General features: G+C 32.9%; 1 protein-coding gene across 2 annotated transcripts in view; it reads left to right on the top strand.

The window, feature by feature from the left end:
- The first annotated feature begins 5,958 nt into the window (after positions 1–5,958).
- LOC125065988 overlaps positions 5,959–15,717 on the top strand; it is a 39,076-nt gene continuing 29,317 nt past the window's right edge. For both annotated transcript variants that reach the window (XM_047673861.1, XM_047673860.1), the window contains exon 1: positions 5,959–6,283. In XM_047673861.1, coding sequence (XP_047529817.1) covers positions 6,044–6,283 — 240 coding nt within the window. In that variant the 5' untranslated portion in view covers positions 5,959–6,043. The remainder of the gene's footprint in view (positions 6,284–15,717) is intronic.

Below are 15,717 nucleotides of genomic sequence, written 5' to 3'. Positions count from 1 at the left end.
GAGCACCTTAATTCTATCTGGCTTTTACTTCGTCATTGCGTTTGATAACATTTATCATATTGCTGTGTCATACTTGATATATATACAAAGAACACATGCATTAGTTTGTTTGTATATTATATATTATTATGATATATTTCTTTGGTAAAAACGATATTGGCTTTCAAATTTTACATACGTCTTGGCGGTTGGAGTTGTTCAGGGTACGGCTGAAAAGACTAGGTATAGTAATAAGTAGTAAGGCTTATTAATAGGGCCGGAATGAACGGGCACCTTGAATTAAATCAGTTTAACAAACACATGTAGATATGATGTATTACAAGATAGCTACCTAAATACATTAGGTATTTAGGTAGCTACCTGAAGTTGTTTACGCGGAATTGAAAAGTTTTTATTTTGTGAAGGCATCCTAATCCTAAACCTGGCCCTGCATGTATATCTGCCATAGCTGAGCAATGACCTCCAATTAAGATGAGAGCCTTGAGCTTACTCCGCCACACTGTTCCGACAGTATATCCATATATTTGGCAAAATATGTTTTTACACTAACTATATTTTCTTGCATTTTTTTTCATTGTCATGTGAAGTCAGAGTTACTTGCCTAGTGTTTATGCCGTCATTTCGTATTTATGGATTCACGGACCACGTGTTTTATTGATAAGCCATAGGCTTTTACAATAGTGTAGTTATCAGAGGAAAATGCTTCTATAAGAGATCTTGCAGTTTTATTCAAATTAGCGATAGCTTATACTGTATTCGTAACATATAATATACAATTTATTGATCTATAATTATATATAGAAAAAATCAAGTAAATATTAAACTGGAATCAATGTAAGAGTTTTAAAAGTAATCTACACGATAAATAAAATTTTGATAAAATATTAGTCATGGAAATAAGTGAAACGTTCTACTGATAATAACGCCATGGTAACGATAACGGCAGACGTGAAACTAAATTGTTTTCTTTTATTCATTTGTGGTCGAGTGTTAATACATATAACACCTAGGATAGGCGAATATAAAAAAGTAAGAAAAAAATTGCATTCGTTTTTCTTCTAAATTTGAATTTAAGGATCAAGTATACATAAACATCTTCTGCACGTATGTACATATGTAACTTAAATCCCTCTACACGGTTGGATCAATTTCGATGAATTGGGTCTCTTGAGGGTTTAGATTAAGAGTAAATATTATTCTTATTACACCAGAACGAAGTCCGGACGAGCAGCTAGTTACATTTAAATATACATATATTGAAATCCTAAATCCAACGTCAACTTACTATTGAACCTTGGTAGGTATATAATTTTGAAATTAAAAAGTAAACAGACACATATAATGACAAGCCGATGTGGTTGTATAGATTCTTAGTAATCGTTCTATATTCCAGTGTACAGGAAAACATACGATAAGGAAAATAATCCATGGAAAACGATTAAATGTACCGACAGAAATTATGTTGCCGCTATTTTTTATCATGACAACACGAAAACTATTGATTATTTACTTTACTCCATTTATTGGTGTTTGGTAAAGTCAAGACTGCAGGTCCGGCCGACAACAACTTATTGCATTTTTCTATGGAATATTTCTTAGTAACAGTCCGTTGTCTTGAAGTTGGAAATGTGTACCTCGTGCCTCGGAATGCACGTAAAGCCGTTAGTCCTGTGACTTTTCTGGTCATGTCGGATTTGCCGTTTCGTCGGATTAGGAGAGGGGGGAAGGTAGTGCATCTGTGTGGGCGCACACACTTATGCACTATAATATGCCCTGCGTAGTTTCCTTTGAGATTGACAGCCGCGGCCAATCTCAATTAGGACGACTTCATCATCAGGCAGACTGGCAATAGGTCATCTGATGGTAAGCAGACACTACCGTTCGTAGTTGCCGTTGTAAGAAATACCTGCCTTGGCTGCTAATATGTTACGTCCCTTGTGCCTGTCGCTACACTCACCTTTCAAACCAGAACACAACAATACTAAGCATGTTGTCGATGTTTGTCGGTAGAATACATGACAAGTGGGTGTTACCAACCCAGATAGCCTTGCACAAACCCCTACTACCAAAGGTATTGAACTGTTTTATCTGTGCCTATTTGTATATAGAAATTTACGCGCTTTTATCAGCGGTAAACCTTTCCTTTACTAATAGAAATATATTTCGATAAAAGGGCTAAATAAACCAAAAAAAAATATTACAAAACATTTTGATAGATTAGCATTTTTAAATAAACTCTTCGCTTTTATATATTTCTTCAGATGAAAAAAGAATTTTCATGAAACATAATTGTAATAACTTCTTGGTTTTTCTTTCATAATACATGTTTACTTATTCGTTTTGCTTATTTGCATCTACGTAATGGATAAGAAGTATACATTGTATCATAGAACTGTAATTACAAAAAATATATTCACAGGTACAGCGTTCAATTTCAAGCTTTAAACGAACTACTAATACCCCTGTCCCCTCCAATAAAGCGTAAAGTTTGAGATAGAAGTGGAAAAGACACAAGGATTTGAACTTGCGAATTACACATCGCTAGGTAGTCAACTGTTGAGCTATGATATTTAAAAAAATATATAAAAAGAAAGATCGAATATTATTTTTTTACCAATCAAAACTTTAACAGCAAAGCACCAAGTGTTCGTATTTGTATTTAAAAATATAATAATTAAATATGATAGGCCTAAACACTCAGTCCTTCGTTTTCCAACGAACGACAATATTGGAACTCGACACCATTGTTCACCTGTCAAGTTAATGTCAGGGACAATCAAGAATTAGATGGGATCAGAATACAACCGGAACAGTTTTTGTGATGTAATCGCTGTGTTTGTATCGTGTGAGGGTAAAGTTACAGCATATATCAATCGTACATATTTATAAAATTCACCCATTTTCCGCCCCACTTAATTCCAAATCTTTTACCCACCAACCTAAACTATAAGCGCCTTTATTCCTTATTATGTAAGCATCATTTTGCTTAATGGTAGGGCTTTGTGCAAGCCCGTCTGGGTAGATAGCATCCACTCATCAGATATTCTACCGTTAAACAACAGTACTCTGTATTGTTGTGTTTCGGTTTGAAGGGTGAGTCAGCCAGTGTAACTACAGGCACAAGGCTTATTAGTTCCCAAGGTTGGCGGCATACTAGCGATGTAAGAAATGGTTAATATTTCTTACAGAGCCATTGTCTATGGGCGGTGGTGACCACTTACCATCAGGTGGCCCATATACTTGTAAAAATGTACATTAGTCATGAGCCGTGATATTAAGAATATCTAAATCTTACCCGATGATTCTGAGTAAGATGAACTTGGGGCAAGCGCCAGTGAATTCATGTGTTTAATTTGTGTTGATAAAATTCATCGTGAGGAAATCCGCATGTGGTGAAAAAGAACGAATCTATCCAATACAAAAACGAAATCTCAGAGAGATACAGAGTGCAACTTTTTACACAAAAATCTATAAATGAATTCAAAATCAGTTGCAAAATTCAACATTATCTCTAAGAAAACACCCGGACAACACCCGATACAATAAAAGTTTTCTTTTCTGAATATTACTGAATTAATTCTTAAAGCGAATCGATTATGGTACCGTCTCCCACATTCCCGACAATTTTTTAAGTGTCATTTCTTTTTTTTTTTAACCATACTATTACTACTTAGGCAGTGAATTAACTTTCAAATAAATCTAAATAATTATTAAAATAGTTTTATTTGTAATCGAATATCAAAAAGTATTTCGATTAGCAAACCTTATACAATCAAAGCTTAATTTTTGGGTGCTTTCACATATCACATAGTGATTTGATATGTCAATACGTTGTTCTAACAACCTCATTATGTCCACCTAATTATGTCAACCTTGTTATGACAGTTTCTATAAATTCTTCATATTTTGTTTTGCCATAGACTACAAAAAAAGCGTGCTATGTTTATCGTTTTATTTATTTTTATTTCTCTTATAGATTTTAAATTAATTAAAATAATATTTCAATGGAAACATTCCAAATTCAAAACAGAAAGATCAAATAAATTATAATAATTCGTTTTGGTATTCAAACATGGAATCTTATGTATTGCTAGCAACAAGAATATCGAAATATGTAAAATAACAACGTACATAAACGTACAAAAATAATAATGTACAATTGTTAATAAACAGTATGCAATCAAACGGTAACACGACGTTATTATAATATTGACTCTAGGCAACGCTTATATAAATTAAACTCCTTTAAGAATAAAGCTTGTTAATAGTTATATTCAGAATGGGAATAAGGTAACATATCTACACATAGTATTTATAAATCGTATGTTGTCCTTATTATACAATAAAGTTGACAGCAAAATGAATTAGTTAAGTCACCTTGTTGGTCTAGCTCATTATGGTGCTGGAATATCGTTAAAGGGCTAAAGCGAAATAGCACGAGCGTCTTCGCTAGGATAGCACGCGCGCGGACGCGTCTTCCTAGCTACCCTGTCGATCTTAAAAGCCTGGATGAGATGAAAACGATGAGTCAGCTTCCGACTTATACAGGTAGTTAGACTGCGACTTCTTTTATAATTGAATCCCTAAATTACATTTTGCTACATTTCTTATTCCTGTTTTCTACATAGTTTCCACCGCTTCATGCTTTCACACTCGCTCGATGCAATGGTCGCCATTTTCAGCACAAAAAGAAGCAACGATGTTATGAATGTTGCCCTAACATACTTGAATATATTTGATACACGAAATATTACTTTAGGATAAGGATTTATAACGTGATAATTTAATGTTTAATAACTAGTTAGTTATTAAATATAAAATTAGTTTAATATTTATTGATTCGGAAATATTCAGATTATTGGCGAAATGTAATATTAGAACCGTTTTCTTTTCATTTAAATTGCTACGAGACATTTTGGTAAATGGACCACCTGATGGTATGTGATACTAAAAAATACTAATCATCCCTTATACGCTACCAACCTTGGGAACTAATCTATCCGATATGCCGATATTGTATTGTGTTGTATTTACGCTAGCCCATCCACTCCTCAAATCAGAAGATAACAATATCCACAATTTCTGTCTGTCGGTTGTATATCTGATGAGTGGGTGGTAAACAGAGGTTATGGCACAAAGCCGTATCCCAAGTATAAAAAGTAGAACCTAGCAAATTAAATATATGTAGGTCCTATTTTGAATTTGCGCAATCCGAAACTTGCCTGTCAATGTTTTTATCAAAATGGTCTGCTTAATTGGAGTCCATATACTTTTCAAATTTTATTTAAGTTATATTTGAAATAATAAAAAAAAACTAACGAGAAATTGCGATTAAAATTTAATTTCTCGTAATCTGTCAGCACAGTAATAATATAATAAGTGAGACATAATGCAATATATATTATTTATATTTCTGTCTGTGCGTTGAACCGATGAACTGGTCAATGTTCATCCGGGTATATGAGCCACGCTATGCTTCCAAGCGTGATTTAACCGTTAGTATTTATTTAAAGATATTTCTGATCATTGGTATCACATCGTTCTAATTATATTTAGCACCAACACTTAGCATTACATTGAATTGTTTATTAATATTAAGTAATTCATTGCATACTATATCACAATAGCGTTAAAAAATAACGCATTTTTTATTTTTAAATCTGTGTTGTAATATTTGACTCTGACTTATAATATATATTCGAGACTGTTATGAATAATGAAAATTTTAAGTCAGTTCCAATTCGAGGTTTTGTCTTTCTTAGGAATAATTTGAAAATAAATATCGTTTAAGAATATTCGGCATGCGTGTTACGACATATCATGAACGTAACTAGAGTGACACGTAAAAGCATTCTTGACAGTGCCCCAAGCTCTGGTTGCGAGGCACGGAGAGCGCGCGGCCTTGTCGCGACCACCACCGTCAGGGCGGGGGCGCCTATGTTTGCGGCCGGTCTCGGCGGCTTCGCCACTCGTACTGCGGTGATCATCCGACCAACGCGCTTTTTCGAACACGAACGGAGATGACAGATTGATTTTTTTAATCATGTGGTTTTGGTTTCTTTGCGTGGCTTCGGCCGCGGTGTACTCGGTCGAAGGAGCGGGCGCCGGTGCCGCCCGCCTCGTATGTTACGTTGAAGGCGCGCGCGCATCCGATTTTACCGAGTGCACGCATCTCGTGTACGCGGGCGACGCTAGGGGAGACAAACTAGACTCTCTGCTAAAGGAATATAGGAAAGATAACCCGAGGATCAAGATTCTGCTGCGTGTGACCGAAGCTGATAAGGTAAGTGATCCATTTATCAGTCAATTTCGTTTCAGTGTTATATCAATGTGGTTTCATTCATAGTTTGAAATTGGATAAATTTATGACGAAAATTGTCGGTAAAAGTTAAAAGGAAATCCCAAATTTTGGGATTGGCGTGCGCTATCGCTTTGGCAATTTAACAATACTTGAAAAGTTGATATTGATGTTGTGTTCTCAAAAGGAGAGCGAATACTTAAAAACTTAAGTCATAGAAGAAAATAATTCGAAAATTTATATTAAGTACTTTTTGCTTTCGTTTATATTTTCAAAAGAAAAAAAAAATAAAAGAAAATTTAAATGTCAATTACTTACATTTGTAATCAAATAGAAAAGTGACGTTACTAAAGATATTTTCTTGACATCTCTATTATTATATTTGGGATAAACGTTAAGAGTGAGGCGAGGCGAGATAAATAGTATTTGGCGCCAAGATATAAAGATGAACCATTTAGTGTACTTCATTTCGTCAAATCAATCAAAATATACTTCATTCAATTTTGAACCCTCATTTTCTAGAACTATATTAAGGGAAGTTACCGATCTAGTATTTGTGTTATGACCATAGTAACAGATTTTCGCTAACTTTACTAATATCGCCGTGTTTGACATATTATTTGCGTTTTTACCCAGTTCTTATTGCGCTCCACAGTAGGAGAGGACCCGTATTTGACACAGATTTCATATTACTTTGGATTACTCCGTGGTAGGGCTTCGTGCAAGTCCGTCTAGGTAGATACCTAATCATCAGACATTCGACTGAAAAACATCAATACTTAGTATTCCGGTTTGAAGAGTGAGCGAGCCAGTGTAAGATGTACGGAATGGTTAACATTTCTTACAGCGCTAATGTCTATGAGCGGTGGTGACCACTATGCTTCAGGTGGCCCAATTGTCCGTCCGCCTACCCATTACATAAAAAATAAATAAAGAGAGACTATATACCCTACTATTTCTTTTAAAAAGTGAAAACTTCTGTAAGTGTATAATGTCTTTATCACTTACATACTTTTCGTTACCGTTTATATACTAAACAGTAAAGGAAGAAACTCGAAATTCATCGCAGCACTTGAGCATGAAATGTCAAAATGTGTTTTGCGACATTGACTCAAATAATTATAGAATTTATATCACTGTAAGCCGGTATTCAACATTTCACGAGCGAGATACAAAGTTCATTCTTACAGAATCTCCCTGTAGTTGTTACAAATTAAATTAAGATAAGTTTAATATTCTAAAATATATTCAATGAATCTATTTTGCTACCTCTAAATAAATACAGTATAATTATATTAAATCGACGTATATCTGTATTTTGTTTAATTAATTCGTTTTAATTTAAACATATAGGTACGACCTATTATATTTGGTATTAGTTTTCAATATTTTCCTTTGTAATTAGTGTTTTATAATAATATGACTTAGTTTAGTAGTAAAAATAGCCTAAAACTTTTTGTCTTGTTGTGTTGCGTACGTTAATATGTTTTAGTGTTGGGTCAGCGCAGATGCTTTTTTCCTTTGAAATCTCTATCGCTGGTCCTAATGGAGCCTATGGGCTTAGAAACCTGAGTCTTAAAGGTGTATCTCATGGCACCAGTCATTGACAGAGATGTACTTCAATTTATACAAATTGTTTGAACTATTTTTACATCATTTTATATAAAAAAAAAACATGTAAACTTAAGTACAGAATTAAGCAAATTTACAATTTTGTCTTGCATTTATTGTAATTAGTTATATATTTTTTGTGGTCATATTTATGGTAAAGTATATTTCGATTTTTTTCACGACGACGGTTCTTACGAGAGATTAGTCAATCGCGCTGTAGATATAACTATTATGTGTGTGCTCTCTGTTCCCGTAAACTCATAATGTGACCTAAATCGGACACGACCAAAGACAGTTCGCAGGACCGACGCCAGGCTTTACGTATTTTTTGAGGCAACATAGTGTTGAGTGTCGTACTGGTTCGGCACTAAGCATTATATACAGAACAACCAAATAACTTATTTGATTTATAAGATACTCACTAGATCAACGAGACGGTAAGCAGTTAACCTCCTCACATAATAAACAGATACAAGTATTTTAACTAGTCAATCTAATTTGTGTAACAAAATTAGTTACTATTTAACTCAATAAAAATTTAATTATTAAATATAGCCTGATATAAAGCTTCAAGAGCTCAGTCGCAGGTTTGACCATGGTCCATATAAATGTCGTAACTAGAAGCCCGTGGTCAAAAAGCCTCCTTCTTAAAGTTGAAATTTCCAAAAATCCTTTCTAAGGTTAACGGTAATTAACTGATATTTCATTTCAGCTTTCTAAACTTCCTCGAAGACAGATTCATTCTTTTATTTTATTTCGTATCATCCATAAGAGTGTAACACGTCTAATTTAAACAGAGAAATTATTAATAAAACAATAGAACTACGTGTTTAAAAAACCTATCAGACATTTTGAGATAATTTGTTTTAAAAAACAGAGTTGTTAGTGTGAAAGTTGGCCCGGCCTGTTGCTAATTACTCCCATTGTAAGCTCTGTTGTAATGCTAATGAAGTTACAGGCACCTAAGTTATGTAACTACTTACCGAAAAGAGAAATTACAAAGAAAACATCTTGCTTAATGTTTTTTTAAGACTTTTTATTAATTAAACGAAAATTAGGAGCAGGCCGCAATGGTTCCAATGTTGGAGGCAAATATCCTTCTAAGGTACCAAAGCCCTTTAATGGAATACGTGTGGCGGTCAACCGAAATATGGAGGTTTTCTCACGATGTTGTTCTTAACCGACTAAGGTAATAAAATAAAGTTACAATCTAAATGGACCACCGCTGGGCTAAAGTCTCCTCTCCTTTTTGAAGAGAATGAGATGAGCTACCAAGCTGCTTGAATGCGGATCGGTGCATACACGTGTGCAGGTTTCCTTAAGACGTTTAGCAACCGAGTCGAGGACGATTTTATTATTATCAATACTAATTTAGTACAAAATTTTTGCTTTGTGTAGTCGTGATGTGAACCTGCGATATTCAGTTAAGTTTCACTTCGAATGAATATGAACACAAAGGATCGTATATAATATTGTCATCGTTTTCATCGTTTTATTTTTCACATCGCGATGACATTTAGCAGCACGAGTCAAGTTACTAATAAGTGTATAAATGCTTTTATTGACAATATTTTTAATTTTATTCGTCAATTAAGTTAATTTAAGTATGATTGAGTTACTAAAATTTCACATCCGAAGTAAGGTCTCTCTGACTTTCGTAAGATCGCACTTTAGCATTTACAACCGTGTGAAAACCCGACAAAAATGATATCGACTGACTTACTTAAAATTATTCGCAACAACAGGATGTTTAATTCCGTCGTATTATCGGCTTTATATTAATTGTTATAAGGGCACGCACATACACGTGGACTGTAGAGGTAACTTTGTATAGACCAGTGACGTCATTAGTCGTTGACTGCATTCCCAGGTACTCGACCTCGCAAGGCGCGCCGGAAAACAGGTGTAGTCTTACGTAAAAGTATTGTACATGTGAGACGTGTCAGCACTACATTATACTTCAAGTTTACACTTTTTATTTCAAATTAAAAAATAAGGTACTTTGTAAGAAATAGAAATAAAAAATTACCGTAAAATATATTTTTTTCATACATAAAAAATACAAATATCCATATTGTATGTACGTAAACATTAAGTTCTAATCTAAATTCAAAAATATATGTACAATGTTACTGTCATTGTATTAATTAATGATTTAAAAGTTACGTTATCCATTAGCTACTATGGCAACTATACCGTGAAATATGAGTATATTTGTCGTATCGTCGACGTTATAGACCGCCACGCAGGACAAGTTGGTCGGAGATGTTGATATATAACACTTTTTTTTTATAGCCGAGATGGACCGTGGTTAGAACGTGTGCATCTTAACCAATGATTTCGAGTTCAAACCCAGGCAAGCACCACTGAATTTTCATGTGCTTAATTTGTGTTTATAATTCATCTCGTGCTCGGCAGTGTAGGAAAACATCGTGAGGAAACCTGCATGTGTCTAATTTCAACGAAATTCTGCCACATGTGTATTCCACCAACCCGCATTGGAGCTGCGTGGTGGAATATACTCCAAAACTTCTCCCCAAAGGGAGAGGAGGCCTTAGCCCAGCGGTGGGAAATTTACAGGCTGTTAATGTAAAAAAAATGTAATATAACACATTTTGACATAGTACATGAGCTTTCACTCATTTGGCCATTGTTACACAGATAAAACATAAGAATATGAATAATCTGATAATATTTTTTCTCTGAGTTCCAATTACCTAAGAGTACCGATATAGCGTTTGTTATTTGTAACCTTTTAGACATTTTATAATACTGGTGTACGGAAACAATTTCCGTAACAGAAATTAATGTTACATGTTTTTATTGCCCAACAGCGTCACAATTTCAATTTTAGAAGTTGATGGACTCGAAGTTTGCATTGGACTCGAAGACTACGAATTCTTCATTAACTTCGATTTTTTCTTTGTTGAGTTTTCCCTTTAATGTATTCATCGTGGAATTCTGGATTCCTCAGCTGTCAGGATGGTATTCGGCCACTTTGTCCATAGTCGGATGTTATGGATTGCCAGTTTTAGAGAATCCCATTAGTAGTCGTCATTTGTGCTATCTTCACGAGTGTCCCAACGCTAGTGTAATACTTTTTAGGGTGTGATTAGTTAAACAATGTCGTGTCTTCTTCTTTCAAATGTCAAATCCATAATGACAGACAGAGACAACTTAACATTTATCTAAGCAGCCACTAAACACCATTTTTGTTAGTAAAACCTTAATACAATTCAAGCAAATTGATAAATTCCTTTTCTTTTTGTTTCTCTTGCAAAGATCTGACGTTAGCTTATGTTTAACGGAAGTCTGTTAAATAATAGCTCTGTACTACGTAATAAAGTAAAATTATATTTATATAATGTTTAAATTAATTCCATTGGGCGGATGTCCACTGCCTCAGTTTTGACGTATATTGCTGTTTTTGTATAATTATGTCACTTGTCCATGACTGGCCTTAGGTCACTAGTTTTGCCCATATTTGGCAAAGCTATTAATATGATTTTGGCGGTCTAAATGTTTGCAATATTTTTTACATTAAATACCTTAAATGCTTATAAAAATATTGTGTGATATAATAATTAATTGTTGGTCACTACTTGAGAACTTTATTTTAGGAAGGCAATTGGTCTATCTGATATTAATCACTTCTTTCCATAGCCATTAAATTGAGAATATATAAATTATGATTTCTTGAACACCACTGAAATAAAAATAAAAAAACAAAAGAAAAATAAATTGTATGTACACAAGGCGGTTTTATGTGTAACAGATCTCTTTCAGAGAACTTTTATGTAATTTAATTGCGTGCCTGTTCGTTATAGAAGGTTCGACATTTCGACTTATGGTCTGTCTTTTTCCAAAGTAAAGAGTTGCAACGTTAGATATACGTGGTTCGAGGAACGTGATTGAAAAAATATAAAGACGATTTACTTCCAAACTTATGTTTCAAAAATGCTGTCACTGTGTCTGAAATTATACTGATTCCCTTTTGAACCTAAAGCCATGCATACAATTTGTTATTGTAAAATAACTTTACAAAGGTTGGTATCTGCCTAGTTCGCTTGAAGAGATCAACACTCATTGTGTTTTTCAATGTATTAATAAGTAAAGATAATATAAACATTTATCAATTACATCATTATACATCACTCATTTCGAATCAAATAAAAATAGCAGGATATTTATTTATATAAGTTTTTGTTTTTTTTTTTTGTTTGTTTCTTGGTGAATAAAGTTACTTATTATATAAGTAAATATTTATATCTGATATTGTCACATAAAGAAGATTATGAAAAACTTTCACAATAACTAGCGGGCATGCTAACTTAAAATACAACATCAACTTAAAATTAATTATTTTATATATTTATGATTCTGAATTACAAATTACTATTACTAGGTCTAGGGAGTACTGGCGTTTTAATTTAAAACATGTGTCAGAATTATATAATCTTTTGTTAGAAGCGGGTTGGACTATAGATAGCCTCAAGGAGCAGGATTGAATCATAAGGATTGCGAATAATCAACTACTTTGACTGACTGATTAATACCTGTCTCGTAATATTAGTAAATTAAGTCAGGCAAAGCGGCATCGCTTAGACCACTAAAATGATTTTGCGACACGAATAATTTGTAGTGTTTTTTTATAGTCGTTTTATTCTAATTTTACGTATTTCAAACATTTTTACACAATTTTAAAAAGCTTTGAAATGACTTTTGTGCAATAGTTTCTCAATTGAAAGTTTTTTTCATTTGTCACTTTAACAAAGGCCTACAAGAAAAAGTCTACAAATTGTATTTTTTAATACAACTTTCTCTGCTTAGGCTGTATGTGAACAGCTTTGTAATTTATCTTTGTATCTTTGGAATGCTTGTTTTAAAAGATAAAATCTTTGTATCGATTGTAATTGCAATGCCTTTATATGAAATCAATGATCCGTGGAATGTAATTAATAATGAACACAAAAGTAAGAGTCGCTACAGTCATGGTCTTGTTCTAAAATTTTTGCCTTAAAATTAAAAAAAAAAAAAAATTACTTCCTTTCTTTATTATATAATAATATAATACTTTATTGTACACCGTATGAAATAATACCACATTCATAACGAGTGGAATCTTTAAAGAGCTCTGCAATACTGATACTGATCTATTTTTTGATATAGAGCATTTTCTACCAGACAATTCAAGGTAAGAGAAGAAACATATAGACATATAAATAAGAATACATAAAAATCTATATTCAAATACGGAGATATTATTTTGTGTTCCCTAACTGAAAAAACGAATCAACCGAAGATATTATAACGCCTGCCAATAGATTTGCATGTGTATAATAAATACTTAATCACAGTTGAATGAAAACTTAGTGTGAAAATGAAATAGCGAATTCGTTTCGAGTAATATAATATGTTTATTTGATTGGTTGCCCGTTTGATACAAATATTATGTAAATTATATAAAACTGCTTCCTTAATTTGACTAATTCGGTAAAACCGGTAATTGAAACGACATCCGTATGCATTAATAAAAACATAAATGTACGTAATACACATATGCATACAAGGACGTCATGTATCAAATCTATTTTTTTCATCCGTGACATTGGTATGTTATTATGCAAAGTGTTAAGTTACAAAATAATTTATACACGATTTAATATCGACTGACTGTTTAGTGCTGATTGAGAATGGAGTAAATGAAGTTCTTTTTAAATTTCTTTTTTGTTTTTTTTTTTTTTTTTATGCATTTTATACGCACAAGTAAAGAGCTGGGAAGATAGGTTGATTTTTCAACGTGAGGATCCATTAAAAAGGTATTTCGGAAATTTCTTCTTTAAAAATGTTGTATATAATAAATTTTAGCTTAACGAAGTCGGGACGGGCAGCAAGTTTCTAATATATGATTTTAAAATCACAATTAATTACTTCTATTAGTATTATATTAATTAGTAACTAAACAACTAACTTCATGCTTATAAGCCGAATAGTGAAATATAATGACTTGAAAACAAAAGCTGCATGGAGCCATTAATATGAATGATTCACTCGTGCATTATTTTTGGGCCTTGGACTGTGCGTGTCAAGGTCGAATGTTATGTGTTTGACAGATGTGACAGATGTGACAGCTCTCTCTCGGACTCGGAATGCGGTTCGGTTATTGTCATGTCTTGTTGTGTCGTAAACTGGATCTGCAATGTGAACTGACGAATCGATTACTGATTGTTATATCATGTTGTTGTTTCGGAAAACGATATATTTTGATAATTAATTTTTTTTTGGGCAGTGTGAACAAGATACGCGGACTGCGAATTTTTTCTAAAGGAATGTATTTGCAATTAAATTCGACTTATTGTAATATGTATCAAGTTGCACGCTACCCTGTGTGACTCGTATTCTAGTAACGTCTGTTGGTTTTCCCGGAGAAAGCAAAACAAATTATTTCTATTACGTATATTTGTTGTTGTTGTTTAAGATTGGGCATCCGTCGCCCTCTTAAAATGAATATTAGTCGCTATGTGTATACTTTAAGCTATGCTTTGATAGTTGATTATTAGTCTACGGGTATATTAGGATAACTGAGTTAGGATATAGAAATGGACCATTTTCATTTGAAACTTATGATAGGTTTTCTACGGCCTCCTGTTTTTTTATATGGGTTGGCGGGAGTTTTGCACATCTAAGTTTAGATATAACAGTTGTTGAACTGAATCTTCATTGAGCGTTATTTGTGTATTCCTTTTTGTTACTTCACTTTAATGTTCCGAGCGCTCCATCTGCCGTTTGTTTTATCTGAGAGTCTATAAGTAAGTGTGAAAAAAACATTTTTTGTTTCTTTATATTAAAAGTAATGCTCATGATAAACAATGATTGTTTTTAAAGTTTGCAAGTAAATATTTTTATTGAACACAACAAAGTAAGGATAAAAAAGCAGAAACTTGAGTTCAACAATGTTGCATATCGAGTATAAATATACAGTTGAGTCATCATAATTCGCAACATTCGCGTTTGCCTAATACGAATTTTATTCATAAAATTGTCATAAACTTAATATTAAACAAACATTCACGGTGAAACAGAAAGGGTGTTATGTAATTATAAGTTTGGATCTGTATGTAATATAACTAGCGTCAAATAATAAATATTTTTTGTATATTTCCTAGATAACGATTTTTTTATGAATTACTAAGTTATATTTTCGTTTTAAATAAATTAAGCAATAATTGTTGTTGTTAATTTTTTTTTTTAATTTGTAATAAATTGTATTTTGTCTATTTATAATTTATTAAAAATCAAAATGCCTGCATTTATATAGGATATAGCACGTAAATTTGTTTATTTATTTATATTACTATAAAAAATAACTTAAGAAGGTATCCTAAATCATATGGTTATAGTTTTGAAATTATAATGCCTCCTACACCAAGATTACTAACTACTGCACGTGTGTCGGTTTCCTAATACCAATAATCACGAATATTTAAATGAATTTACTATTAAATCGGAAACACGCACTCGTAAAATTACATCGATATATTTCTTATCTGATAAATGGCGTTCTATATACGACATACGTGGTTCCGTACACGTTCGAATTTCAAAATGCGACTGTCAACGTGCCTTGGAACCGTCTAGGGTTGTATGTGACAGGCAGCCTGTTATTTATTTCATAGGCAATTCTACGCCTTTTTTATGTTTGTCTCATAAAAGATAATTATTTATTTTATCATTTTTGTTATTAATATTTTTTTTTTATTTTCAATATTTGGTGTTAAGGCTTTGTACAATCAACCAGCTTCACTCGT

Source organism: Vanessa atalanta, chromosome 8 (assembly GCF_905147765.1).
Source record: "Vanessa atalanta chromosome 8, ilVanAtal1.2, whole genome shotgun sequence".
Lineage (NCBI taxonomy): Eukaryota > Metazoa > Arthropoda > Insecta > Lepidoptera > Nymphalidae > Vanessa > Vanessa atalanta.
The sequence above is the reverse complement of the archived record's forward strand: the minus strand, read 5'-3'. Positions and strand labels throughout refer to the sequence as shown.